The sequence below is a fragment of the Polyodon spathula genome, chromosome 26 (assembly GCF_017654505.1).
Source record: "Polyodon spathula isolate WHYD16114869_AA chromosome 26, ASM1765450v1, whole genome shotgun sequence".
NCBI classification, from domain to species: Eukaryota; Metazoa; Chordata; class Actinopteri; order Acipenseriformes; family Polyodontidae; genus Polyodon; species Polyodon spathula.
This window is the reverse complement of record NC_054559.1, coordinates 18,132,396-18,160,202: the sequence shown is the minus strand read 5'-3', so window position 1 is coordinate 18,160,202 and position 27,807 is coordinate 18,132,396. Positions and strand designations below refer to the sequence as shown.

The following is a 27,807-nucleotide window of genomic DNA, read 5'->3' as shown; positions in this document are numbered from 1 at the left end:
TTTAATTAATATATATATATAAGGTGTATGTATCTGTATCAATAATGATTTGTAATCAGTCAGCTATATAGATCCTCCATCTTGTGAAGCTGTAACATGTGCAGGTTGTGTGTCTGTACACTGGTTTTGTGTGTTTAAGCTACAATCCAGTTTAAAATCTAACAGGAGAGGGGTCATTGGTCAAGACATATGTGAAAAGTCAAAGCTATAAATGTCTCAGATCTCTCAAAGTGGGCGAGGCTTGTAAGATCAATAACTGGATATGAAACCTGCAGGTGACGTTTCTGAAATGCACCGCCCCATTTCCACACAGCCAATCAACAGGCTGCACTACACGTGATGTAACACTACAGCACATTAACACACAGGCTCTGAACCTGCTTACAACATCCTATGTACTCTTCATACAAATGCTCCTAAGATTATGAAATATTTCCCATACTAGAATTAACCAATCTATGCTGAGATGTAACTGGATTTGCAATTACGATGCAATTTGCTGAAAGGGGCAGCTGTGGTATTGTTGTATAATTTGATATGGCCACTAGGTGGAACTAGTGATAGGGGACACTGTACAATATGTGTGCTTAGAGAAAATTGTTTATTACGATAGTCATACAAGACTTCAGACTGTGAGTGAGTTACAACTCATGGGGTTGTGTGTTTAAGCTACAATCCAGTTTAAAATCTCCTACAGGACAGGGGTCATTGATCAAGATATATGTGATAAATCAAAGCTATAAATGTCTCAGACCTCACAAAGTGGGCAAGGCTTATAAAATCAATAACTGGATGTGAAACCTCCAGGTGTCATATTTCTGAATTCTTACAGATGCCTCCTAAGAATACCTCACTGACCCGCTCTGAGCCCTCGGCCAAGGAAGGAGACCCCCTGCACTGACCTGCAGGGGGGATGCCAGCCCAGAGCCTCAGATCCTCTGGACTAAACTGAACTCCACATTACCAACAGCTGGAGCCGCTGTACAGGCAAGGGGCAGCCCACACTGACAGCCCTCTCCCTCGTCCCCGAGCACAGCGGCACCTACCAGTGTGAAATGAGCAACAGCACTGGCAGGGAGGCCCTGACGACAATGCTCCACGTGCTGTGTAAGTTAGCTCGGAACGCTGGGATGTTTTTGTTGAACTTTGAAGACACAAGCCAAAGCCATCTTGTTTAAAAAAGAAAGAGATTGATTGTTATTTGGAACCACAAGCACCATCTAGACGAGAGCCCAGAACATATAAAACGTGTACAAAAATAATAATATTGGTAATTCAGTAAGAGCCGCAATTAGAGATGTGCTTGTTTGATCAGAGTTGCTGTTTGTTACAAAAATCAGCAATCGTTGGCAATGCTTTACAACCTAATATGATGCACTGGTTGACGTGTTGCACACAGTTGTATGCCATACAGCTGTGCCAAGTTGAACGCAGTCCAAACCTCACTGAGAATAAACAGGAAAGTATCAGAATGTTGCAATTTTTCCTCATCAGATTTCGAGAATGTCAGCTCGTCAGCATGAGACCGCTTAACTTCAGTGATAAGAAGATTCAAGAGAATGTCGTGGGGAGGGGGAGAGGGGCTCTGAGAGGAGAGAAAAACAGAATGAGTGGGCTTTAAATATTTTAACAGAATCTCTGTGTGTATTAAAGCACTGGGCAGCAAGGTAACGCACTGTTAAACTCTGGCAAAGGCATATTATAGGCATGAGAAAAGCAAGGCAAGATTGTCTCCGGACTCATCTGCTTTTGTTTTTTTGTTGAAATTAAACATCTCTTCACTCACACTGTATGCAGTTGTCCCATCTTTTTTTTTTTTGGGGGGGGGGGGGGGTAAATAAAATTAAAATAAATTGCCTTAAAGTGACTAATATTACATTACCTGAATGAAGAATAGGCATTCTGAACGGTTAGTAATCTTAATATTGCTCCCATTGGAGCAAGTATATACCTGTATAAATATATTTATATAATACTGTTCCTGTTTGTTTTACTGCTCTAATACCACTTCTTGGTAAAGGTCAACGTTACTTTAACAGTAATGACTTGTAGTTTCAAGGCTGTTTTTGATAGTCCTGCGGTCTGGGTGGGGTTTGACTGCAGACACACGGGTAAGATTTCTGCTGTTGATCAAGGATCTGACCGTAAATAAGAGTACATTATTCTTGCATTATGTGCTGCAGCAGTAGGAAGTTAAATGTGTTATTAGTATTGTGATGGATTATAAAAAGGATTGTAAATGTTGTAACTGATATATTAAATTATTAACACAATTAAAAACTTTTTTTTAAAGTATCTGAAGACATGTTTGCAATGTTTTCCATGCTTTCACTTTGATTTATTACAGTTAACTGACCTTTTACTATTGTAAACCTTATTGAGGGTGATGCTGATGCCGCTGGCTTTGTTTTCCAGACAGTCCCAGGAATATCGGAGCCGACTCTGGAATCATCACAGGGAATGAAGGCCAGCCTCTGAAAATCAACTGCACCTGGGATGCAAATCCCAAGCCTGATACCCAGTGGCTCAAACTGGGCTTGGAGAAACGGGATCACTGGGAGACATCTGAATCCGGGAAGAAATCCCAGCTGAGAATCAATGATCTCGGGTTTTACACCTGTCTGATCAGAAACATAATGGGGGAAATCTGCAAGAATGCGACCTTGTTTCGGTGTGGCTTTTGATGTTGTAAGTGTAGAGGGACAATGGTGCTGGCTACAGTAAGACACCGTGCCTTGACCCCCACAACCCCCCTCCACCCCATTCCTGTCTGTCGTTCACCTGGGTGGGCAGCTGGGCAGTGACTTTGTGATGAGGGGGTGTGTTTCATTATCTGAGCCATATTTTGAAAAGCAGAGGTGCACTGCCGTATATGAACCCGCTAGTCCTCCTGCCTGCCCTCCATACATCTCAGAATGCAGGCATTAAGACTTTCACCCTATAATCAGCCCTGACTTTGATCTGATTCAACCCACTGTGGCGAGGGAGACTGGGCCATCGAACTGATAACAGTTAATCTCAGCGTAAAACTTTGTCTTTCTTTAACATTCTCTATTTAAAAAGGTGTGTAAGTATTTGAATTGTATGCCTCTGCTTGTTGCTGTACATACTGCTGTGAAGGAATAATGTTCTTGCAGAACAAGCTGGTGTGTGTTACCGTCTGTGCCTTAGTTATTTCACAACTGCTATATTAAATATGTATTCTCATATAATTTACTTTTTTTTTTTTTTTTAAAGCACCTAATCCAAAATATCAAAACTGCTTGGCCCAAAGCTCAAATCTATTGCTCTTTCCTCTCCTTTCTGGTAATATTGTGCCAATAGCTTTGAGAACTTAGCCATGTTAAGCAATATATAGCAATGTAAAGTGGTTCGGGGAATGGGTGGCAATTCAGGGGATGCTTATCAAGTCAATAACAAAGCCTTATCGAACATTCAGCAAAACACTGCAATTAATGCATCTATGGGATGGTAAAAACGACCAGCCTTAATACTGATTATAACTGTACAGGGTATTAAAACATACAGTATTGCACTATAACATATCCCTAGGGCTTCTGTTTTTCGGTTTTTATTAATGACATTTTTCCAGTGTTTATTTTTAGCTGTTTTTGATGTGAATCGGTCTTTTTTCAGGGCTTTCGCTTTTTATATACTGTATGACATACTTGTTTTCGGTTACTTTCCAAAACTGGGATGCGTTTCTGTCAAAATATGTATAGTTGTAACTGGACAGTACTTGTAGGCTTCAGTGGTCTCTTCTTTCCTTCGCCGTCTTCCACAAGGAAATCCCTCTGGTCACATTCTTCTGGGGTTTTTGTGTGTAGGCATTTTTTGTTTTTATTTTTATTTTTTTACATTTCGCCACAATTTGCTATTCTGTTTTAAATCCTCCGTGTCTTAACTGTAATACAGTTTTAAATCCCGCGAACAAGCTTCCATTCCTGATTGTAATCTAGTTTTAAATCTTGCAAGCAGAGTCTCCAGCAGAAAAGTGCTAATGTGGTGCCAGTCAGGAGCTGGGGCGGGTTTAAAGTATTCAGAGCAAATCAATGATAGATAGAAGTCAAAATGTAGTTTTGGGTTTTTTTTTTTTTTAGTAGTAGTTTTTTAATGGGAAAGGGATCATCAGCGTGAATTGAGTAACGATTTCCACATTTTTTCCGGTGTTTATTGGTTATAGACCGATTACATTTTTTTTGGTCGGAGGTGTTTTTGCGGTTTAGTCCGACCATATAACCCAACATGATGATGTCCTTGTGCATCATTAAAATTGACCGATCAGTCACTAGCGCTGATCAATAAATCAATATATTGGTCAATGGTACTGGACTGAATCAGGGCACCCTGATCATTGAGAGAAATCTGCTGAAAGAGCCTTATTTGGATTCCACATTTATCAGCAGCTAAGAGTGCCAGGAATTGAAACTCCAGGGTGTGGTAATAGAACACATGCAGCAAACATCAGACAAGGCTGGTGAAGTGTGAGCACCTCCTTTAAAATCGACATCCTGTTATTACAATCGTTAAAAGTGAGATAGCATCATTTCTAAAGTGTTTTTTTTTTTGAGAAGCGCCAGTGCCGTTGGGATACGATGTTTGGTGAAGTGTTTATTGCCAGTGAATGTATGTCTATGGATTTAGTTTAATTTCAGCATGCTCAGATTATAGCGGGTTAGTATTTCGTTTTAGAAGAATCTTTAGCGCGTGACACCTGCTAGTGAAACCAGTTTCTAGTTAGATAATGCCCTTTAGATTACAGAAGATGGTTAACTAAACTGCTTATCGCATTGACTGCAATTTTATCGCGTTGCAATGATGCAACACACATTTGTATAGTTGGCCATGGCTATATATGACATAGTTCAGTACTGAATGGGTTCAGTAGAAAACTCTATTTATAAGCAAAGCCTTTTCTATTTAAATTTCTGGTCTAGTGTCATGTAATACGATGTAAGATGTTGCATGTGTCAAATTGCCAATTTGACCGTTGCCAGATGATAACCCTAGTCTTGCAATTTCTATTTTACCAAAAGGGACTGGGAATGGACAGCACAACTGTAATCATTACTGTGTTTTTTTTTTTTTTTTTTTGCTTGTGTGTGTGTGTGCATTTGTTGTGACTTTTTTATATAAGAAATGCTATACTGATTATTGCTGTTTAACTTTGCTGTATGATCACCAACTAACATTGCATTGACAGCAAAGACAACTCTCGTGCCTGTTATTTAGTCTTCAATTTTAAACCGAATTCCTGGATGGCTGTTGTCCAGTCTGCGATCACAAAGCAGGCCTGGTTGGCTTTCCAGTTTGTTTGAATAGCTCAAGCTGCAGGCACACATGACGTATCTGTTATTCTGATAACATTTATGTTGCATATGTGTACTATACAGTATAGTATACTGCTATTGTGAGCACGGTGGGTGAGGTGAGGTGTGGTTGCAAGCATTGTATGCTCAGGAAAGAGTCTGGTTGCCAATTTATAGGCAGCAGTCTGATTTCATGAACCCTATTTTGAATACTGAATGGGGCCTCACACCTTCATGAGAGCATCAATAGCTATATGAGAATAAACAGATTTTGGTACAGTAGTAGACTTATTCGAATAATCTCACCTTCTACACCAACAACTGAAAGGCATCTAGCTTCTGGGGTTGTGTGATAGTTTGAAAGCTGCCCGCAAGCTCTGTTTTGATGAGGTGCTGTGCCACTCCCTAACCGGTCAGCTCACATCTCAGGATGTGGTGTTGAAGAGTGTTTTTTCCTTTTTGCTTTTCTCAGACGTGAGTTTAGAAGACAAACAGGACTTATTTTTTCCTGCAAAGAGATGTTCGCTGTGAGAGATACTGCCCTGGAACTGCATGACAGTGCCTAGTTATCTGGTTTCTTAATAGCGCTGCAGCAAAAATGATAATAATAATAATAATAAAAGTGGCTCATAGCGGCTGTCCCGGGCTGCATTTGTGTCACAGAGATTAGTTTCAGTACCGGTTTCTGTAGGCAGGGCACCTGAGTCACAAGTTTTTGTTTTGTATTAGATCAACTACAAAGTTTTACTGTGACACCCTGTAGTAAAACCATAGAAAGATGACACACAACTCAATTTGGGAGCATAGACAAGAATGGCAAAGCATGAAAAAGCATGGTACATGCATATACTGGAAACACCAGCGACGCAGGGTTTATTGCAATACATGACACTGTATTTGCACACAAGTTTGTGTCATCACAGTGCAATTACACCATGAATATTTTAGGCAGTAGCTAAAGCCTGCAGTTCCACACAGTCCTTTAAAAGGATCACAGCCCCACAGATCAATTGCTGTTTCTTTTTTTCCCTATAATATATTTGAACCAAGGCTTCTGGATGTAAATCACACGACACCTCTAGACCCCAGAGCTGCACACATGATAATAACCCTCTCGGCTATTTTAAACTATATGGGACACTGCACCTGTATCTTAAAAGTACTGAGACCAAAGGGGTACTATAGTAAAACATTACGATGAAGTCCCTTGAGTTGCACACAGCAAGGTTTCTATAAGCTTCAGCGAGTAACCATTTAACCAGAACTGACTGTAAGGCGTGTGCAGTTTCACATGGGAAAGGAAAGCCGCATTTTGATTTATGCGGGCCCTTTAAAAAAAAACACAGTTCTGGCAAGAAGCCATTCGACTCCACCCAGCAGAATGTTAATTTACACGGAACAAAAATATAAACATGTAAAGTGTTGCTTCCATGTTTCATGAGCTGAAGTAAAAGATCCCAGAAATTTTCCATATGCACAAAAAGCTTATGTCTCTCAAATTTTGTGCACAAATTTGTTTACATCCCTGTTAGTGAGCATTTCTCTTTTGCCAAGATAATCCATCCACCTGACAGGTGTGGCATATCAAGAAGCTGATTAAACAGCATGATCATTACACAGGTGCACCTTGTGCTGGGGACAATAAAAGGCCACTCTAAAACGTGCAGTTTTGTCACACAACACAATGCCACAGATGTCTCAAGTTTTGAGGGAGCATGCAATTGGCATGCTGATTGCAGGAATGTCCACCAGAGCTGTTGCCAGAGAATTGAATGTTCATTTCTCTACCATAAGCCTCCTCCAACGTCGTTTTAGAGAATTTGGCAGTACGTCCAACCGGCCTCACAACCGCAGACCACGTGTAACCACGCCAGCCCAGGACCTCCACATCCAGCTTCTTCACCTGCGGGATCCTCTGAGACCAGCCACCCGAACAGCTGATGAAACTGTGGGTTTGCACAACCGAAGAATTTCTGCACAAACTGTCAGAAATCGTCTCAGGGAAGTTCATCTGCATGCTCATCGTCCTCACCAGGGTCTTGACCTGACTGCAGTTCGGTGTCGTAACCGACTTCAGTGGGCAAATGCTCCCCTTCGATGGCAACTGGCACGCTGGAGAAGTGTGCTCTTCACGGATAAATCCCAGTTTCAACTGTACCGGGCAGATGGCAGACAGCGTGTATGGCGTCGTGCGGGCGAGCGGTTTGCTGATGTCAATGTTGTGAACAGAGTGCCCCATGGTGGCAGTGGGGTTATGGTATGGGCAGGCATAAGCTACAGACCATAAACACAATTGCTTTTTATCGATGGTAATTTGAATGGAGATACCGTGACGAGATCTTGTGGCCCATTGTCATGCCATTCATCCGCTCCCATCACCTCATGTTTCAGCATGATAATGCACGGCCCCATGTCGCAAGGATCTGTACACAATTCCTGGAAGCTGAAAATGTCCCAGTTCTTCCATGGCCTGCATACTCACCAGACATGTCACCCATTGAGCATGTTTGGGATGCTCTGGATCGACGAGTACGAAGCGTGTTCCAGTTCCCGCCAGTATCCAGCAACTTTGCACAGCCATTGAAGAGGAGTGGGACAACATTCCACAGGCCACAATCAACAGCCTGATCAACTCTATGTGAAGGAGATGTGTCGTACTGCATGAGGCAAATGGTGGTCACACCAGATACTGACGGGTTATCTGATCCACGCCCCTACCTTTTTTTTTAATGTATCTGAGAACAACAAATGCATATCTGTATTCCCAGTCATGTGAAATCCATAGATTAGGGCCTAATGGATTTATTTGAATTGACTGATTTCATTATATGAACTGTAACTCAGTAAAATCTTTGAAATTGTTGCATGTTGCGTTTATATTTTTGTTCAGTGTAAGATGATGGTGGTCTTGCATTTCTAGATACTGGACTGCTAAAATTATGAATGTGATATTAATTACTGTATCATCTCCTCCTCTTATTCTTCCAGCGTGTCAGAACTTTTGAAGAATGTATTTCCTCGACAAATGATAAATCCGGTCACAATTTAATAGTAATTGGCTTTTTTTTAATGTATACAAGCAAACATTTTTAGACTTTAATAACAATGAAATAAAATGACAGTATTAAAAACTGCATTTGAACAATACTGTGCAATGCTCTACGGAGTTTAACCCCTGTCATAACTTTGAAGAAAGCATCTATTCATTATAAACCTTAGCATGTGACTTTGGTAAAGTACCATGTGATATGTGTACCTTATATGATATATATATATATATATATATATATATATATATATATATATATATATATATATATAATATATATATCTGTTATGTCGGGGAGGGTTAGATACAGCTGTTGCTCGGTTTCTGGGCTGCATGTCAGCAATGTTAATGAAGGATGGGTCTTGTTGCTTCATTTGATAAAGCAGATTTCGATAGTTCCTGTTTGCCTCAAGTTAGCTTATCATTTCTGAGAAGTCTACATTGTAAACATGTGAAGTGTTGCTGTTTTCGAGTGTGTGGCACTGTAAGAACCTTCAAATGTTGCACCAAGATCTCAGGTGTAAACTAAGAAAAATTATAAAAAAGCATTTCTAAAGTTACAATATAGTTACGATTTAACTATACCTGTAATAAAAAAAATAAATCATATTTTTGCCCTCAAATAAGTTGACACTTACAAAGTATTGCCTATTTATTAGCCATGTTGGCTCACTGTCACAAGTGTTGAATATGTTTCTCCAGTATGAGGCTACATATATAAGGTAGGTAGTGGAAATGATTTTTTGTAAAAAAAAAAAAAAGTTCTTTAAATGGATAGCTATGTTATAAATGGTTATAAACTATTCCATAAAATGTTAGTAATCATGCTAGTTACAGTTACTTTGACAATCATCGGAAATAATTACATGGTTCATTTATAAAATATATACATGTACGTATAACAGATCACTAAACTAAAATGTTAGCAAGAAATGTCAGTTTATGAGATCCTTCATAAAACCATGCCTTTGAGACGCACCAAGGCACAGGGTGCAGGCAGTGCTTCATAACGATCAGCACCCTTCACCAGGTTGAGAGCTCGATCCGGACAATCGAATAATGGGTTTGTGCAGCTCTAGGTGCAGTACAGATGTACCATGCTGAACAGCACTGTCACACAGTAACCTGCCTTTGACGATTAGAGTCTCTGAAGATGGTATATTACTTCACATCCTAGCTTACAATGCTGCTATGGGTGGGACCGACCTGTGAAGAAGCTAGAGAAAGTTCACTTCCCTTATTCTATATATAACCAGAAAGCATCTGCAGAAAAATGCAGTGTGTGGAGACAGAGCGGAGCAGCAGTGAGGAGGGCTTGCATCAGAGAGGATACAAACGAGTAAGTGACTCACTGGGAACTATTGTAATGAATATAGTGGAGGTGTACTACTATTGTTTTATACATGAAAAAATATCTGCAGGGTAATCCTATAACTGATATCACATAGACTGCACTAACAGAGAGATTGCAAATGTCTATATAGATTATATATGAACTACCTGTGCAGGCTGAAACACTGTGTGCATTTACACTACAGTCTGTCCTGTGCACTAGAGTTACATTGTACAGTAGATATATTTACAATTGATATATATATTATATATATATATATATATATATATATATATATATATATATATATATATATATATATATGTGTCTGTATATTTATGTGTTTTTCAGTCAAACCTCATAGACAGGGTAGTGGAGTACTGTTTGTAATTATACAGTAATTACGCATGGATATGTGATGTTACAATGTAGTAAATGTGTAATAACTAAACTACATGTAATTAAACTATCTGAACATTTGTATGTGTATAGAAGTGTTTTGTATTGTAAATATATTTGTATATTCCCTGTGTAACTACATTTTGACTACAGTATGATACATCTTAAAGTGTTAGCACTGCATACACAACAAAAAATACATTCTTACCTTATCAATCAATCAGTCAACCTTTATTTTATATAGCGCCTTTCATAGTGGACCACCATCACAAAGCTCTTTACAAGATGCAGTAACAAGAAGAAAATCCATAATACTTTAAATACAGAGAAAGGCATAATACGTGATATACAGTTAAAAAAAGTATAATGCATTAAAAGTGTGTAATACATGAAATAGTAGCAACAAGACAGCAGCTAATAGCAGATATCAGGCTTAAAGAGCATGGAGAGCAAAAGGGAACAGGCACGTCTTGAGAGTTAATTTATAGTGAGCGCTTTACTATGCAATATATGCTGGAAAATATTTCTTACGATAATAAATTCACTTTTTTTTACGTGTGGTTTTAACATAACCAAGAGGGCATGAGAGTACGGGACAAGTGCAGGGCTGTCACCCTACATTTACTAAATGAACGCATCAGCGTCCTGCAACCTGTTAATTACGATTATTCTGCTTTCTTTGCATAGCCCAGCTCCCTGACAGTCTAAAAAGTCTTCAGTAGGACAGAAGCAGAGTCCCAGAATTCAAGGAGCTTCAGCTTTTTGCTCACCATGGAAAACATCAGCTCGTGCTCTGCCCTGCTCGGCAGCTGGAACTCCAACATCATCCTGGAGCATTACAACCACACTGGGCGTCTGGCAAAGCGGAGGCCCCAGACAGACGGAGTGGATGGGGTCAAGCTGGGCTTCATCCTCATCAGCTGCTTCATCATCATGGAGAACCTGCTGCTGCTGGTGGCCATTGTGACCCACATCCGCTTCAGGAACTGGATCTACATCTGTATCGTCAACATGGCCCTGAGCGACCTCCTGGCTGGTATTGCCTACATTGTCAACCTGTGCTTGTCCGGGAAGCGGACTTTCCAGCTGACGCCCGGCTCGTGGCTCTTCCGGGAAGGCATCCTCTTCGTGGCCCTGGCTGCGTCCATCTTCAGCCTGTTACTCACCGCCATGGAGCGCTACACCACCATGATGACTCCAGTGTCCTACAAGTCTGCCGGCAAGAGGTACCGCGTCTACGTCCTGATCGCCCTGAGCTGGGTGATGGCCTTCGGCATTGGTCTCATGCCTCTGCTGGGCTGGAACTGCCTCTGCAACATGCAGGACTGCTCCACCCTTCTCCCCTTGTACTCCAAGAACTATATCCTGTTCAACGTCATCATGTTCAGTCTCATCCTGGCCGGGATCTGGTTCCTGTACATCTCCATCTACCGCCATGTCCGACACAGCACGGTGAGAGTGGTCAGTTCTTCTCGCAGCAGGAACAAGTCTCTGAGGCTGCTGAAAACCGTCATCTTGATTGTGGGTGCCTTCATAATCTGCTGGAGTCCCCTTTTCGTCCTGCTGCTCCTGGATTTCTTTTGCAAGCCCAAGAGTGCCAAGCTCTATAGCATGGACTGGCCCATCGCCTTGGCCGTCCTCAACTCAGCCATCAACCCGATCATCTACTCCTTGGGCAGCATGGAGGTGCGCAAAGCCATCATCAGCGTTCTGTGCTGCTTCTGCTTCAAGACCGGCCTGGTTGATCCGTCCTCTTTGCTATCCATGGAGACAGTGGTCTCCTCGGAGAGCTCTCAGAAACTGCGGGAGAGTTTCAGGAACAGTTTCCGGAGAATGCAACAGGGCAACCATGCAGAGGCAGGGAAAGCGAAGAAGAGTCGGCTCAACTCCACCAACTCCTGCTTGTCCATGTCCATGTCCATATCTAGTGGGTAGGGGGGCTTTAAGGGGTTAGGGATGTGCAACAAACAAGAAGCGACACTGTCGTTGCACAAACGGTTGTGTAGTTACAATGCAGTGGAATTTTGTAATTGCATTGCACAGCTTTGGCCAAAAGTTTTGCATCACCCTACAGAATTAACACATTTTGCTTCTAAAGTTGAATGGAACCTGCTGATGAATGTTACGTTAACAAATTGAATTGCACACTGCTTTGTAGTTTTCCGTATACTTAACAAAATACAGACAAAAATTGAAAAATGTGACATTTCAAAATCTAACTTGAAAAACTGTACCACTATTACGGGTTCCGCTATACTATTGCGAAATCATTTTGTGGTTTCTTTGGTTATATGATAAGTAAAAGATCTAAATTATGTTCAGATTTTTTTGTTTTTTTTTAATTACAGTATGTCTCAATCCTAAATTTCTAGGTGTTGCAAAACTTTTGACCACAGCAAAACTTTTAGCCATAGCTGTAATGCAAAGAGTTACTACAGGCAAAACAATGTGTGTGGGGGGGGGGTTCATTTCAGATTCAGCAATGTACAAAAGACTTTTAAAATCCCAGGAATCAGATAAGCATAGCACCCTAACGATTGCATTCCCATCCTCAGCTGGCTGATGCTATAACTCCTCCACTCATGAAATATCAAGCAGTGGACTGTATCTCATGTCCCTAATCTAGATCCTGAAACAGGAAAACTCAAGCATTGCTGTTTCTCTGCTCTACATCCAACGAAGATCTCCCTGAACAAGATCTGTGGGGAGTGAAGTCAGAACAGGCCAGACCCTAACACTGTCACTGCCCCTGACTGTCAATGATAATCATGAGTAGAAAAGAACTAGAGAAACGATCTGCTGTCAAAGCCCTGTTAACCAATGCTGTAGATGCATAGCTATGACGTTTTTTACTTATGTCCATTCACCAACTTTAATAGTGATACAGTATGTTGCCACATCATCAGCACAACATATGCACCATGTGTGTCTGATGGATTGCACAGAGGCTGCAGTTGTTGGATCCATAGGTGGTGATTGCTAAGTGCTTTAAAACGCTTCAGTGCATGGCAGAGCATTGCACTATATGTCAGTGTTACTATAGCAATTGAACAGATTTACTCAGACCTGAAATCCAAACTGTGTTGTTTAGTCACTTAATGTATGTAAATACAGAGATCCTGCCCACCTCTGCTATGGATTATGAGGGATGTAAGTCTACCCTGTATTTAAAGACCACCAATTGACACCATACAGGATTTAAAGGCCACTTGTGTCTCTATTATTAGGGGCTGCACAGAGAGGTGATCTTATACCCTGGTTTGGCTTTGGCTGCACATTTTAATTAAGCGCTCAGCCTGTTGTGTATTATAAAAGATTTTTAAAGTATCATTTTAAAAGTAGATGCTCTTCTGTTAGCTTATTAATTTTTAATATATATATATATATATATATATATATATATATATATATATATATATATATAAATAGGAGAGTGTGAACAGATTGCTGCAAGCTGTGAGCGCCCTCTAGTGGTACAATACTGTAACGCTGTAACTGCATTAAAGGTAGCTTTTGAGTCAATACCAATAAAGATCATTATTATCAGATGTGACCTGCTTATTTTTGACAGAGTCAGTCTTCCATTCCTTTCAGATTTCTTCTACTTGTGATCAAACTGTCAGATTCTGTTGACTACAGAGAAAAAAAGAAGAAAAAAAACTAAAACAAAGGAAGATCAACATTTTTTAATGTGCTGGGTTTGCACTTTTGCAACATTTCCACATTGTTCAAGAAGGGGGCAGTGTTGCATGAAAGAATTGGTATACAGTACAATATTTTAAGTACAATATCATAAACTGTAGTGATATAATATGGAAAATCTGTAAAAAACAGTCAACATGATCATTTTATTTGCCTTGATTGTGAAGCGCATTGAGATGGCTTGCTGTATAAAAATGATTTGCTCCTGCCTGCTCCAGTTCATTGTAATTATAGCTTGCATTAGTTGTAGTGTTTTGTGTTCTAGATTATAGTTCATTGCAACAACAAGGTATATACCGCGGGTATCAAAAAGGTGTTACTAACACTTCCATGCATGAAATATTGGCACATAATGAATATATTTTCCATTACTTTATATGGGGGAAAATGGCATCATCATATGAGGCTGTCAGGCATTTGCATCTTCCATGTGTTCCCACATAAAGAGAGGTTTTTTTTTTTTAATCCATTAATGCTATGCATGAAAGTGTTTTAGTGAGTGCTGTCTACAGTTACATCTCAGCATGGGAAACAAACAGATCTAGAGACTGGGGGAACACAAGGACAATTCCCTCCAGCTCCAAACTTTTCTCATTACTTCGACGTTTGTTTTCATTTCTCACAGCTGGAACGCAGGTGGCCTTGTTGAGCGGGTTTATTATTTTGTGTAAAAAAAATGATGCCTGTTTGTTTGAGACGTATTACCTAAGTTCAGCTGAGGTTGAGCTGCTTGTGTGAGGCTTATCACCCAAGTTCTCATCCGAAGGACGGAGCACAAGGAGGTTAAGTGACTTGCTCAGGGTCACCCACAGTGAGTCAATTGAACTAGGAACCTCCTGATAACAAGCGCCTATCTCTAACCACTGGCTCACCAACCCTGCCTATAAGGAACTGTTCTAAAAATTTAAACAGAGATAAAGGAGTTGAACCATGTGGTGCGTCACATGATCAAGTGTGCAGGGTATAAGGATTCTGATAGGTAGACACAAAGCTTTAGAGGCATGTGTTTAAAATTAAAGGTAAACAATAACACTGTAAAGTGAAGGTCACTCATACCCAATGAGAAGGCTGGTGGGGTTTTTTTGGCAGTAAAGGGTTATTTGAAAGTATTATTGCTGTTATATTATAATACTTAATTTCCTATAATTATTTTTTTTAAATGCTTTTTATATTTTTCCTTTTGGGATAGTTCTAATAATAATTACAGTAAAAATCTTCCGACCAACGCCTCACCATAAAAAAACCCAGAATCCTTTCAATAGTACAATCCAGCGATAATTAAGCATGAAAGGAAACATTTCCACAGCACCTGGGCACTGTGCATACCCCAGCACTTGGCCTGTCTTGTAATCTTCACCTAATAATTAGTTACTCAGGAGGTAATTTGAAAGGCATTTTGTAAAAGCAATGTCTGTGCCAAATGAAAAGAAAAGAGAGTTCTTCACAAAAAAAAAAACACATCCAGGATTTGCATTAGATTAATTTCTCATTCACCTGCCAGTCCCAAAGCTCTGATGGTTTAAAAGAACCACAGTTTACTAGAAACTGTTGAGACAGAGCTTAGAGGGAATCAAAAGGGGGGGGGGGGACGACTGTGTGGTTACAAGTTCAAAACAGGAAAGCTGATCACTGATAATGTGCATGTGCAGAATGGGTGGTGTGGCTTAGGGGTTTTGGCCCATGAGTCCAACTCTTTTTAAAACCGATTCAGAAAGTTATTGAAACTTTGTCATTTTCTATTGCACAAGTGAGATCTTGCTGCTCTTGGTGCACACGTGAGATCTTGCTGCTCTTGGCACACACATGAGATCTTGCTGCTCTTAAGCACACACGTGAGATCTTGCTGCTCTTAGCACACACGTGAGATCTGGCTGCTCTTAGCTGAGATTACAGGAGTCAGTTTTCCCATGCTTTCCCCATGGCTATACTGTGAATTGATCATAGTTTAATATACTTTACTATACCTCTCTGGGCTTTACAATGCTTGTCTACAAGTTATACCAGGATCAAACCCTGCAGGCTTACTGTATTTGCAGTGGACACAATAACCCTGAACAAGAGTTTGGATCTCGATGGACGTTTCCTGCTTTTGGTATCACAAAAAAAAAAAAAAAATTGCAATATACCTTGAGAAAGCATAGGACAGTGCATAAGCACAATAAAAGGATGGTGCAGACCAGGTAAAGCAGGTAAGGTGAGCTGAGGAAGAACTCCACTAACCCACCGGGTACAGCAATGTTTCAGAAACTGCAGTCCTTTATAACGTGGAAACTGCCTGCATTTACAGTTGGGTTTAGTTTGCCTTTTTGTTTGTTTTTTATGAAACAGCAAGCTGGTGTCTTGTCTTGAAAAAAATACATTTCTGTAAAAGAGTTTCGTGGCAGCCCGACAGCACATGGCACCCTGCCAGACTCTGAAACATTAGTCTTCCTTCTGAATTCCTTTGTTTATGAACTGATAAGTTACCTGCCATAAATTATCCAGCGTGTCACAAACTAATCCCCTTGATTCCATCTCTCACGGCAGTTCCTCCTCTGTCTCTCTGCACCTGCCCTGATTGAAATGTTACACTGTGAGTTCATCCACGGCTCTTGCGTGCAGACTCGGTAGCTTTCTCTTTGCTGAAGGGAATGCATTCAGGTGTGGTGCAAGGGAGCAGGCAGCCAGCATGAAACAGTGCCCAAGCCTAGCAGTGCACCTCCTTGCCTGATTGGGCTTGTCCTGCCCTTAAGTATTGCGTGCCACAGGGTGTGGGTCTTTTTATTAGGAAGAGGGCCTGTTCCACTCCCTTAATATTAATCTCTGTCCTGCGTTACTCCTTCTGTGCCCTGTTCAGGTCAACGACACACCAGTATCTGTGTGCTTTTGATTTTTAGTAGTTCTTTCGCCAATTAAGTGCCATGGTCTTCATTTGCAATCGTTATGATAACTCTCTCAGATTTTGTTAAAGAGGCAATGTTACAGGTGGTGGCAGCCAGTGACACTAGAACAATTTGGGGGTGCTGAAAGCCATTGAACAAAACTGTAACCCCTGTATATGATGGAAACCATGCTGCAGCACCCCCGGCTCCCCTGTTCTACCAGGTGGGCCACAGAAGCAGCTCCACCAGCCCCTCTGGTAGAAGCTCCAAACATTACCTTGGTGGTTCTCTCTCCCCTCCCTTTTTACAGCACCCGTCACTGACCAGATCAAAGCCAGCAAGTGTCAGAAATCAGAAACAAGGCTTTTTAAACACGTAACTACCAATCACAATGCCACACAGTCTGCTGGTTCATGTAGGGCTCGGGAGGAGGGGCACGTGGTTGGATGCTTAAAGGCACATTATTGGCTGTGCTTTGTGACTGAATAACCTGCAGGTTTTCTGCACTCTGATTGGACGGTGTTGAGAGGATGGTGTGAATTGGGTTTCACTCCTGTTCCTGCTGAACTGAGCCAGTATTCTGTAGACACACTGATATCAGCTCAGTAGGCACTGGAGGTCCAAACACCATTGGTGCTGCAAGTCAGCTCCGAGGGAATATTGCTCTGGGTTGAATCTTCCTGGCCAATGCAAGTGGAATAAAAAAAAGAGACTTCACAGCCAATGCAGTGACCTCCAGCGAAAGAGTAAATAACACATGTTTTGTTGCTCCATAAGTGTATTATTATTATTATTATTATTATTATTATTATTATTATTATTATTATTATTATTATTATTAGCATCAGCTGAATCTGCTGCTTCTGTAGATTTCCTAACAGTTTATACTGGGTCCACAGCTATGTTTTTCTAGGATTGAGACATAATAAAAAATAAAAATAAACTATATGAACATGTTTAGATCTTTTATTTAACATCATGTAATCAAAGAAACTACAAAATTATATTGCAACACTTTTGGCCATAGCTGTATAGTATAGTATGGGATAATAATAACCAGGTGTAGCAAACTTACAGTAATTGAAAAGTTCCCAGCCGCTTACGGCACTGCGCACCGTGCCTTTGATTCTGACTCACCTAAAAGTTCATAAGCTCTGTCTGTTCTGCTGTAAACCTCCTGTTAATTGTCAAAGGCACATGCACTTTCGGTTGAGTGAAGTGGAACAGGCTTACACTGGCTCGACTTGTATGCAACATTCCTGAGTGTTTTTAGAGCAATCTGCCAGCCTCCCTTCCGGGCTGTTGCTTTAGATTCCCCTTCCTTGAAAGGCAAGCTCGGATCACGGACCCCTGCTCTGCATCCAATCCACTTTTTCTCCTAGGGCACTGAACTTAGCCACTGTGAACAACATACCGGGAGAAACAATGCTCGCCAATTAGCTAAGCTCTGTGCCTTCAGAAAGAGAGTGCGCTGCTGGGTGATGCAGAAAAGACCTTGAGAAAAGTAACATGGATTTACTGATGTTTTAGGATTTTGTCGGTTTCGTCTGCTATTGCAACACGTTCCATAAACAGTGACAGCTGGAGTCGCATCTCCAATGACAGGTCGCTGAGGACTGTGGCTGTGCGGAAATCCCTGGCAATGTGATTTTTGATTCTGTTTTTGCATCAAATCACGATGCCAGGAACCCACACTGCCGCAGCGGTCGGGGGGACTGCCTCCGATCCAGACCTGCTCCTGCGCGGCTGCAGACCCTGTCGAAGACAACAGAAACACAGAATTCAGCGATGGGGACCCTTATAAAAGCTTCCCATAGCAGAAGCACAGCAAAGTGTAATAAAGCTCAGTGAAAGCATGTCAAAACACACGTAAGCATTGCAAAGAACAGCAAGGTATGGTAAAGCAGATTAACAATCATGGCAAACCAGGAAGGCAGGCAACTTGGAGCTCCCCTGACTTTTTCAGTTAACTATAGTTTTGTGGCCCTGTTGTTGTAGAGCATTGATACAAGTGGGTTCAAACTAAGGCATGGTGGTGATGGATATCCTGCATCTGATTCTTAAATGTGCTTTCCACGGAGCCAGCAGCTCTAACAGTTCATGTCGTTTTCATTTATAACACCTGTGCTAGACCAAGATGATATACAGCCTGTTGGTAACTGATATATTCGGGGAGAATGTAACTTTAAGATCCCACAATAGCCCGTGTCTTATTTAACAGTTTGTGTTGCAGATGCTAGAGCTGGGGAACAAAGGAGCTTTTTTAAATCGGTATCCTTCAGCCCAGTCGCTGGGATAGTGTTCCCGAGTACCTACCCTCACCCCCCCCCCCCCCCCCCCCCCCACACCCCTAGTTTTGCATTCTTGTAAAGAATTGCAGCTTAGAGCCTCTTAGATAAGAACAGGTATCCATTTCACAGAATAACAAGGCAACACAATGTGTGAACAGCATTCTGGAAGGAGCGTTTTAAGAGATGCTGCTATTCTTACGGGGGGGGGGGGTGAACCCCACAACCCCACAACCCCACTGTAACCCTAATTACGACCCCATAAGAGCCCAGGCGTATCAATGCCTTTACAACAAAACAACCTTACAATACAATCAAGGTATTCTAACGCTACATAGGGAAGAGACCTGCTTTGAAAACCTGCATCCTTGCTCTCCTGGTAGCGTATCCCATTCTCCTGCCGATACAGCAATTTTGCAAGACAATCTTAGAAGAGGTAAAATCGCTATGGGAATGCCCGAAGGTAAATATTATTTTAATTTAGAGCTCTTTCTTCTGCCGTCGTTTAAACACCAGTACTCAAACTAACCAAGCCTCTCTAGGTACAGCATCTGCAGTATGTGTGAAACAGCCCTGCTCTGTTTTGTGTGCGTACCTGTCCTGCTTCGCTCACTGTGCTGTCCCGCCCCTGCAAGGGGGACTGTTTAAGATTCGTACTGATTGGTAGCTTGGTGGGCTGCAGTGTTAACAATCTTTCTGTTTTCCTGACAGGTTGAAGACAGAGAGGTTTGGACGGGGGAGCTGTTTTCCTCCATGCTCCTCGGCACTGCTGTTTGACAGGTGTGTGCAGCAGGAAATGTTTCTGTGTTGACATCACTATCCACTCGATGAATCCCGGGTAATTATTCCCAGGCGCCTGCTGTCTTGGCTCTGGTTCCTCTGTGACCTCATGAAAACCCGAGCTGAATGAAGGCACTTGTCTGGGGGTCAGACAATGAAATACCTAAATGGTATGCAGACAACCTTTTTTAACCCAGTTTTGTTTATTGATAGAAAGAGTACAGGACACCAAGGTTAACACGTTAAGAGAAAAATAAATAAATAAAGCAGTCGTGGTTTGTGCTTTGAGACACCAGCATTCCCCTCGAGGCTCATAACTTAAAAACGCTCAAAATATAAGATACGAATAAGTCAAGGAGACAAACTTTTTGACTAGTGTGCCCTTATTCCCCTAAGTCTTTACATTTCTTTAGAGGCTGGGAAAGACTCAGTTGGCATCATATTTACAGAGAGATAGCTCAAGCAGTGGCACTGCCAGCTTCCTTGCTCTGCCTGCTAGAATGCTACAAAACTTTCACAGGAAGCACCTTCTTAGGAAATGAGGAAGCAGGAAAAAAAAAAAATGTTGACCACTTTAATAATATTAAATTAGTTTATTTATTTATTTAATTAATTATTTTACCTCATTTAAGTTCAGTGTGTAATTTAACTATATGACAGGTTGGCTATAGTTTTTCTCACTGTGGGCTAAATTATCCAACAGCTGTTTTTTTTTTTCCCCCACCTAGCACAAAGTTATAATACAAGCTTCTAATCATATCATCTGTGCATGCTCCATAAGTTATTTATAGATCTGTTTTTCAGAGTAAACCAAGGGTCTACTGGTGGAAAGAAATCACATTACATCACAAGAGTTCCTGGAGAAAAAAACGTTCTCACACAGAATGAACTTGTAAAGACTGAGTCACATACACGTTAATGCCTTCCAATAACATGATGTCATTTTTAGAGAAACCTGCACAACATACATGCCAACAGTCCCTATATGGGCGGGACAGTCCCGATTTCGTTTCAAATGTCCCGCGTCCCGATGCATCGGAAGAATATTTACAAATAGAAAAACAAACAAAACAACATTTATTCTGCACAGCAGAGTTAGCTGTTCTCCTCTGTGGCTGACACATCTTTTGATCACTAACTTACCGGTATACAAAGGTGAGAATGCTTCGTTGTGTCTGTGTTTACTATCAGGCAGGTCGTGTGGTGTTCAGTTGAGGGGATACGTCTATTATTATATGATGGAGTGTTTTTTGTACAAGCGTCCCCTGAACAGTTTCCAAATGCTGGCAAGTATGGAACAAATACTGCACTGACAGAGGCTCACAGATGATTGTAGTACTGTAGCAGACTGCTTTAATATAACTAAGTGTCTCTTATACTATGCATTTCCCATAGTTCACCATAGTTTGCCATGTTTTTAATATAATATTAATATTACTATACATATCTGGGCTTTACAGTGCTTACCGTACCTATGTTTTACCAGGCTTTATTACACTTTGCTATGATTTTAATATGGGGAGCTTTAATGAGGGACTATTAATAACAAACAAACCCATTTCTTCCCTTACATTAAGTGGGCATTAGTTGTACTATATCTACAGCTCTGGCCAAAAGTTTTGCCTCACCCTACAGAATGAACACACTTTGCTTCATAAAGACAAATGAAGCCTGTTGAATAATGTGACGTTAACATGCTGAATTACACCCCGCTTTGTAGTTTTCCATACACTGAAAGAAAAACTGACAAAAATTGAAAAATGTGCCATTTTGAAATCTAACATGAAATACTTCTGTTCCGATAGACTTTCAGTACATCATTTTGTAGTTTCATTGATTACACTATGTTAAATAAAACATCTAAACTATATATATATATATATATATATATATATATATATATATATATATATATATATATATATATATTTTATAAATTATGTATCAACCCTAATAGGGACCTATAGATGTGCTCTTACGAGTGGGTCTTTACTGGCCCGTTCAAGAACATAATGGTAAATCCATGCAATCTATCAGAAGTTTACCATGCATGAAGTATATTTTTTATTATAGCACTTTACATTACTTTTACATTGTGTTTGCTGCCAGTGTAAATTGTGTTTAGAAATCTTACATGTGGAGTGTTTAATAGCTATGGAGGGTCATATTTCAGTTGTACCTCTGCTGATTAAGAGACTGACAGAGTAAGACAGCGCCTGTCTATGATCAGACAGGCATCTGAAAGGGTTGCTGTTTCATTTCGGCCAGTAGAACAAACGTCAGCTTACTGAGCGGTCAGATAAAATCTTGCTTACAAGAGCGCCGTTACTTGACACCAGCAAATTGCAAACAAAAATAAATAAATAAATAAATAAATAAAGGCATTGAAATCCGGTCTTCCCGGCTGAAAATTACACTCCATTTCCGTCTGAAAGAAAAACACCAGACATAAAAGCAAACCCAATAATCACATTGCAGAGCCTGATAGCCACATTAACAGTGAGGGCTTCTCCGCCCAGTGTGATCAGCAGTTCTGCTGGAAGAAACTGGTTGAATTTGCCAGTTCAAAGAGCAACACAGGTTACCTTCAAATGATCTCAGTGTCTATTAAACAGATGGAAAAAATGACGTCTTGCAAGATGGACAACAAGTGCCAACTGTTATTAATTACTATTTTGTCTTATTCTTATTCGTTAATTATTATTAACTATTATTAATAGTAGCAGCATAAGTAGCAGAAGTAATGATGTCTTAACTATTTTAAATCTCTCCCCTCAATGTTCTGTATTTTAATTTAATTGTTATTAAGTGGGTCAATAAAGGTAAACACAAGCATGATTGATATAAGGTTGCGGTGGTATTTAGAACAGTCTCTGTTTAGTTAATTAAAATAGACTCCACTACAGCGTGGTTTACAACAGAATATGAAAACGTCAAGTTGCCTTGAGGGATGGGAGCGCTAAATTTTAATATCCAATACAAAACACGTTTGGAACCCTGACCAGAAGAATGAAATGCTAAGGCATGGGGCCTACTGCGCCACCAAGACCTGAGGGTGGTATTTTGACTGGCACAGCAACTTGTGTTTTTTCTATTAAGCCTTGGAATGAGAAAAAAATATTAGAGACTGGCTCATGCAATTTTCAGGCGCCTAGCAACCTGTTTCCCTCTCTAGGATTTAGCAGCAAAACAAATATTGCTTTAGGGGTCTGGAGGTTAATTGGGATTTATTTTGTTCCCTTGTTCTTCGATAATGGATGCAAACAGCGCTCCCCAATAAATTCACTCCGCGCAGGCCCTGGGACTTGCAACTGCAACCCCACACCAGTGACACCTGCTCTGTGCTGAAGCAAGGGAATCTTGTTTCTTCTGCAAAGATTGGCTTTTTAGGGACAGCCCTAAAATATGCCGTGCCCTGCCGTTCACATGAGATAATCGATAATTATGCCTTCTGAGTTCATTTCACCCCTGTGGCATGGACGTCTCATTCTCTCACTGAGACACGTATGCATGAAAAAAAATTACCATTCGGATGAACCTTAACAATATTGTGTGCAATTAGCTTTATTGCAAGGTCTTTGATGTTACCCCCCCCCCCCTTCCCCAACCAGATAGCCATGTGTATCAGGCCTCTAGGTCACCTGAGTCCTAGTTGACTCTCTGTTTAGTCTGTGCTTCCTGCAAGACTGTGATCTTTCCATTCTGTTGACTCCTGCTGCCTCGATACAATTCCGGAATGCAGCTAGGCCCAGCTAAGTTGAAAGGTCAACCTGTCACGCGATTTGTCTGGTATCAGGAGGCGTAATCAAAGGCCAATTTAACAACGTGGATTCTCTCCGCAAGCGCTAAGCCAGGGGTCGGCCTTTTTAGAGAATAAACAAATGAATCTTGAAACTCAGTGCCAATCAGAAGGTATTTGTCTTACAAAAAAAAAAAAAGAAAGGCACATTATGATCACCGTTTATGAAGCAGTCGGGTAGCGCCCCACATCCCCCCTAGAATTGTTCCCTGCAAGGTGTGGTGTTTGAACCTTCCCCCCTGCTTCGTTTGAACTACTTGTGAACAGTTTTGAAATGTCTGCCTGTATTATCCGATCAGTCTGTATATTTCCTCAATGTGCCCGCTTATAAAGACTCCTATGTACGCAGGTCTGTCTTCATTTCTCGTATTGTATATATAGACACTGTTCTAAATTTTGTGCTTGTGTGTTTAAAAGAAAAAAAAAACTTTTGGAATAAAAGTACTTTGTCTAGCATACTGTAAAGTTACCTTTAGAGGCATGCTGTAGTGAAACCAAAAATCATTGGTTTTAAACTAAGTAGAACAGACTTTTCCATTATAACATTTTCCGACACCCTCATTTTTGATTTAAAGTGGGACATTTACATACAGTATCATATTAAAATTACATAGAAACTGATACAGTACAGAAGAATTAGACACAGGTTGTTACTTAAAACTTGAAACAAAGTTTGGCAATACGGCCAGGAAAAAAACTTTACAGGAACTGTACATCTGCTGTATAGAAAACACAGCATTTTACAGTAATGTGGACTATAAAGTGGAGATCAGACACAAAAGCACAGTAGAGAACCTACCTGATCCGAAAACTGATCACATGCCAGACGTGGAGCTCCGAGCAGGGGAAAAATAGAAAGTTTAAAAGAAAAAAAAAGGAAAAAAAGATTGCAAGGGCCTGGTTGGTTGCAGTTTGGTTTTCTTCAGACTGTAGACTCCAGCCAGCCACACTTATCTTCCCTTCAAGATAGATCCCAATCCACAGCACTACTTCTGAGCTGCATATTTACACACACACACACACACACAGCTCCAGAGGAATCAGGAATTACCAATGATGAGTCACTGCTGTTAATACATCAGCAACAAATACAGAATGCAGGAAGAGAGGGAGAGAGGGAGAGAGAGAGAGAGAGAGAGAGAGAGAGAGAGAGAGAGAGAGAGAGAGAGAGAGAGAGAGAGAGAGAGAGGGAGCAGCGAGGCTCCTATCCAAAACAAGCACCGATTTTCTCGGAGGTCAGCATCGCTCCTCTCCCTCGCTCCACTTTTCTCTTTTCCTTTCTTCCCATTTGCTGAGCTCCACCCAGACTTCTTGATTCTTTCAACTGCAGTAGCCTTAAGCCGGAAGACTCCCCCGGTCTCTAATGAACGCTCAGCAAGGATTCTCTCTCTCTCTCTCTCTCTCCCTCTCTCTCTTTTTGTTTTTGCTCCTTTATATAATTTACTGCTTAAAGGGCCACCATCTTATTTTTCCCCCCCAAGAAAAATTCCAACACCAGCTGGTTTACTGGTTGGGAGCTTGGATCTCGTGCTTGCTGACCTTGTCTCCAGTTACCAGTGGATTTGATTCATATTTGTGAGGGTGTGAATTGTGCTGGTGTGTGTGTTTAGGGGGAGGGAGGGGGGTGGTATATCAGTATAACTGACCTGAAAAATAAAGAAAACAAGGCTTTCCCCTTTAAGGTGTGTTTGTTTACCTTTGCCACTGGCGGGGTTGTTCAATACTCTATAGTGACACGGGAAACCTTCTTTAAGGTTTGTAATGAATGCAGGGGACACAATAGAGTGAGGAATTGCAACAGTACGGGCCATTTAAAGTCTCATTTTGTCAGATTATGTTATTTTCTTCTCAAATGAGTTATTAAAACTGGAATAACGTAATTATGCTGCTTTTGGAGTACAGCTTGAAAATAAGCTAAAGATCTCCCTTGCAGAGAGGAACACAGTCAGCTGGCTACCATCACTGAGGCAAGCACTGATGCATCCCTTTCATCCTCCCCTAATTTAATGATTACCAGTTTCAGGTTTCCACAGACGGTGGATGTGAGAAGTGATCAACAAGACCAGGCGTTCGTTCAGCTGCATGTCCTAAAACCATGTTCCTCCTTCAAGACTGGAGCTGGTCCCGAAAAGAGGGGGAGCTCCTGATTGGTTTGAATTGAATTGAAATCGGGGCTATTGCCATTCGAACTATTGCCCCAGGCACAAGCACACAGCATAAAGAAAATGTTCTGGGATCCAGCTGGGTAAGGAAAGCCGCTGATCTTTTTAAATGAACGAAAAAATACAAAAAACAACAGTGGCGCACATTACCGACAGTAGAAATATAAACACTTCAATACAGACTGTGTGAAAGGACAGGGGGATGTTTGTTCCAGATACTGGTTACAGGGTAAGTCTTTGGAATGAAAAGCTTGTTTGCTTTTATATATACACACACACACTGTTGAGAGAGATACGGAGACACACGCTGATAAAACGAGAAAAAGGCTGCTGATAAGCTATTTGAAAAGGTGTGCAAGCAGCGCTCAAAGGCTATTTCGCACACAGCCTTTTAAACTGCCGACTCAGGAGGTGAAACACAGGACTCGGGGGTCGTGGGAGCCGACTGCAAAACGAGAGGGCTGTTAGATTTTCAAAGCCCTTTTGCTTCTTCATGAACTCCTATCAATTCCACATCAGTTGAGAAAGGCTGAAAGCGTGAATTAAAGACCAGAGCTGAGAGGTATTTGTGGTCGAGAGAATAACTGTGCAAAAGTGTTAACTAAACCTCTCTGGCATCAGCCGCATTCCTGTATCCGTGACTGGATTGCTTGGTCTAAGGATGCTGGTGATTGTGGAAACAGGAGCAGACGAGAATAGCCCTTAACGCTAGATCCTACAAAACTAAACAGTTTCGGAATTATGTGTCGCTCCAGGAGATGCTTGCTGCAGATGTAGAGAAGAGGCTGCAATGCACATTTGCACTCTGCATCACAACGCACACACACGCACACACGCACATACACAGCCAGCGATGGATTGAAGCGCTATCTCTCAGGACAGGCTGTCTTAAAAACAGGAGCCACGCAGCAGACAAGTGGCTGTGTAATCCTCTTTCAGATCCCTCCTACTGTCTGTAGGTACAGTCTCCAACATGCCTGCCTGGCTAGAGCCTGCCTCGGATTAGAAGCTCTACTACTGAAATCCATTTGTTCTTTATAAATATATCTCTAGATTTTTTTTTAAATTTGTAAATAACGTATATGCAATCTGATAACATATTCTCAAATATATAACTTTAACATTCACACATATACAGTAGAAATCTAAACCCACAGCCCATACCTTCAGTGATAATTATTACACAATATAATACACATTTTTAAAAGCCCCTGTAGTAAGTCATAAATATATATATATATATATATATATATATATATATATATATATATATATATATATATATATATATATATATATATATATATATATATATAAATAAAGAAAAAAGAAAAGGATATTTTAGGTACTTAAAAAGGTAGAATAATTAATTACAAATCAATTATCAGGACGTTTTGGACTATAAGTCCTTCATCGGCTGAATACAAAAAAACCCCCAGAACTTTAAGAAGTTGATAAAAAAAACAAACAAGTAGTCTTTTAAACAAAATTCCACAGTGGCGACATCAGTGATAGGGTGCGTTGATGTGGCAAACGTTAAAACATTGTGGATTTACTGATAATGTTATTAATATGCTTTAATTGCGTCAGGAATTTGAGAGTCCTCGAAATGGGAACACTGTGTGAGCAAGAACGAGTTTTAATAAGATTTCAACACCCTGTACAAAAGGTAGTCAGCAGCTAAACCACATTACAATGTTGTGTTTTGTCAGCTTCTAACCCACTTGTGTCAGGGCTTTGAAACTTCATTATGGGGTCATACATTGCTTAAATATGATGTAAGCTGCAGGGAACCACTAGCGCTGTACAGTCACTTCTCAGTACTGTATGTTTCGTCGTATGCAGTAACTTCTTGGAAATCGGCCACGACAAAGCGGGAGGGGGGGCAACAGCGAAGGTGCTGCACAGCACTATGGATCTCTGAAGTGAGTGCACAGAGGTGGGCTGACATAGATCCTTACACAGATCTGAAGTAAGAGCTACAGAGAACTCCAAACTACCTTTCTCTGTGCTGCATGACCCGAGTGAATGTATACAGTGCTACCCAAATATCTGCCTTAAAGATATAGTGAAATACCGAAATAAATCGAATTTTGCCCTTATGCAGTAACATGTAGCAGATGTG

The 27,807-nt window shown here is 40.9% G+C and overlaps 1 protein-coding gene across 1 annotated transcript; it reads left to right on the top strand.

Moving 5' to 3' along the window:
• The first annotated feature begins 9,591 nt into the window (after positions 1 to 9,591).
• Positions 9,592 to 12,434, top strand: LOC121300857 (sphingosine 1-phosphate receptor 4-like). The gene is made up of 2 exons (XM_041229799.1): positions 9,592 to 9,697; positions 10,778 to 12,434. Exon 2 carries the CDS (start codon positions 10,862 to 10,864, stop codon positions 12,023 to 12,025), a length of 1,164 nt encoding a protein of 387 aa, XP_041085733.1. The 5' UTR covers positions 9,592 to 9,697; positions 10,778 to 10,861; the 3' UTR covers positions 12,026 to 12,434.
• The last annotated feature ends 15,373 nt before the right edge of the window (positions 12,435 to 27,807 follow it).

Coding starts and splice junctions, on each gene's coding strand:
- LOC121300857 (XM_041229799.1), top strand. CDS start 10,862: ATGGAAAACATCAGCTCGTGCTCTGCCCTGCTCGGCAGCTGGAACTCC.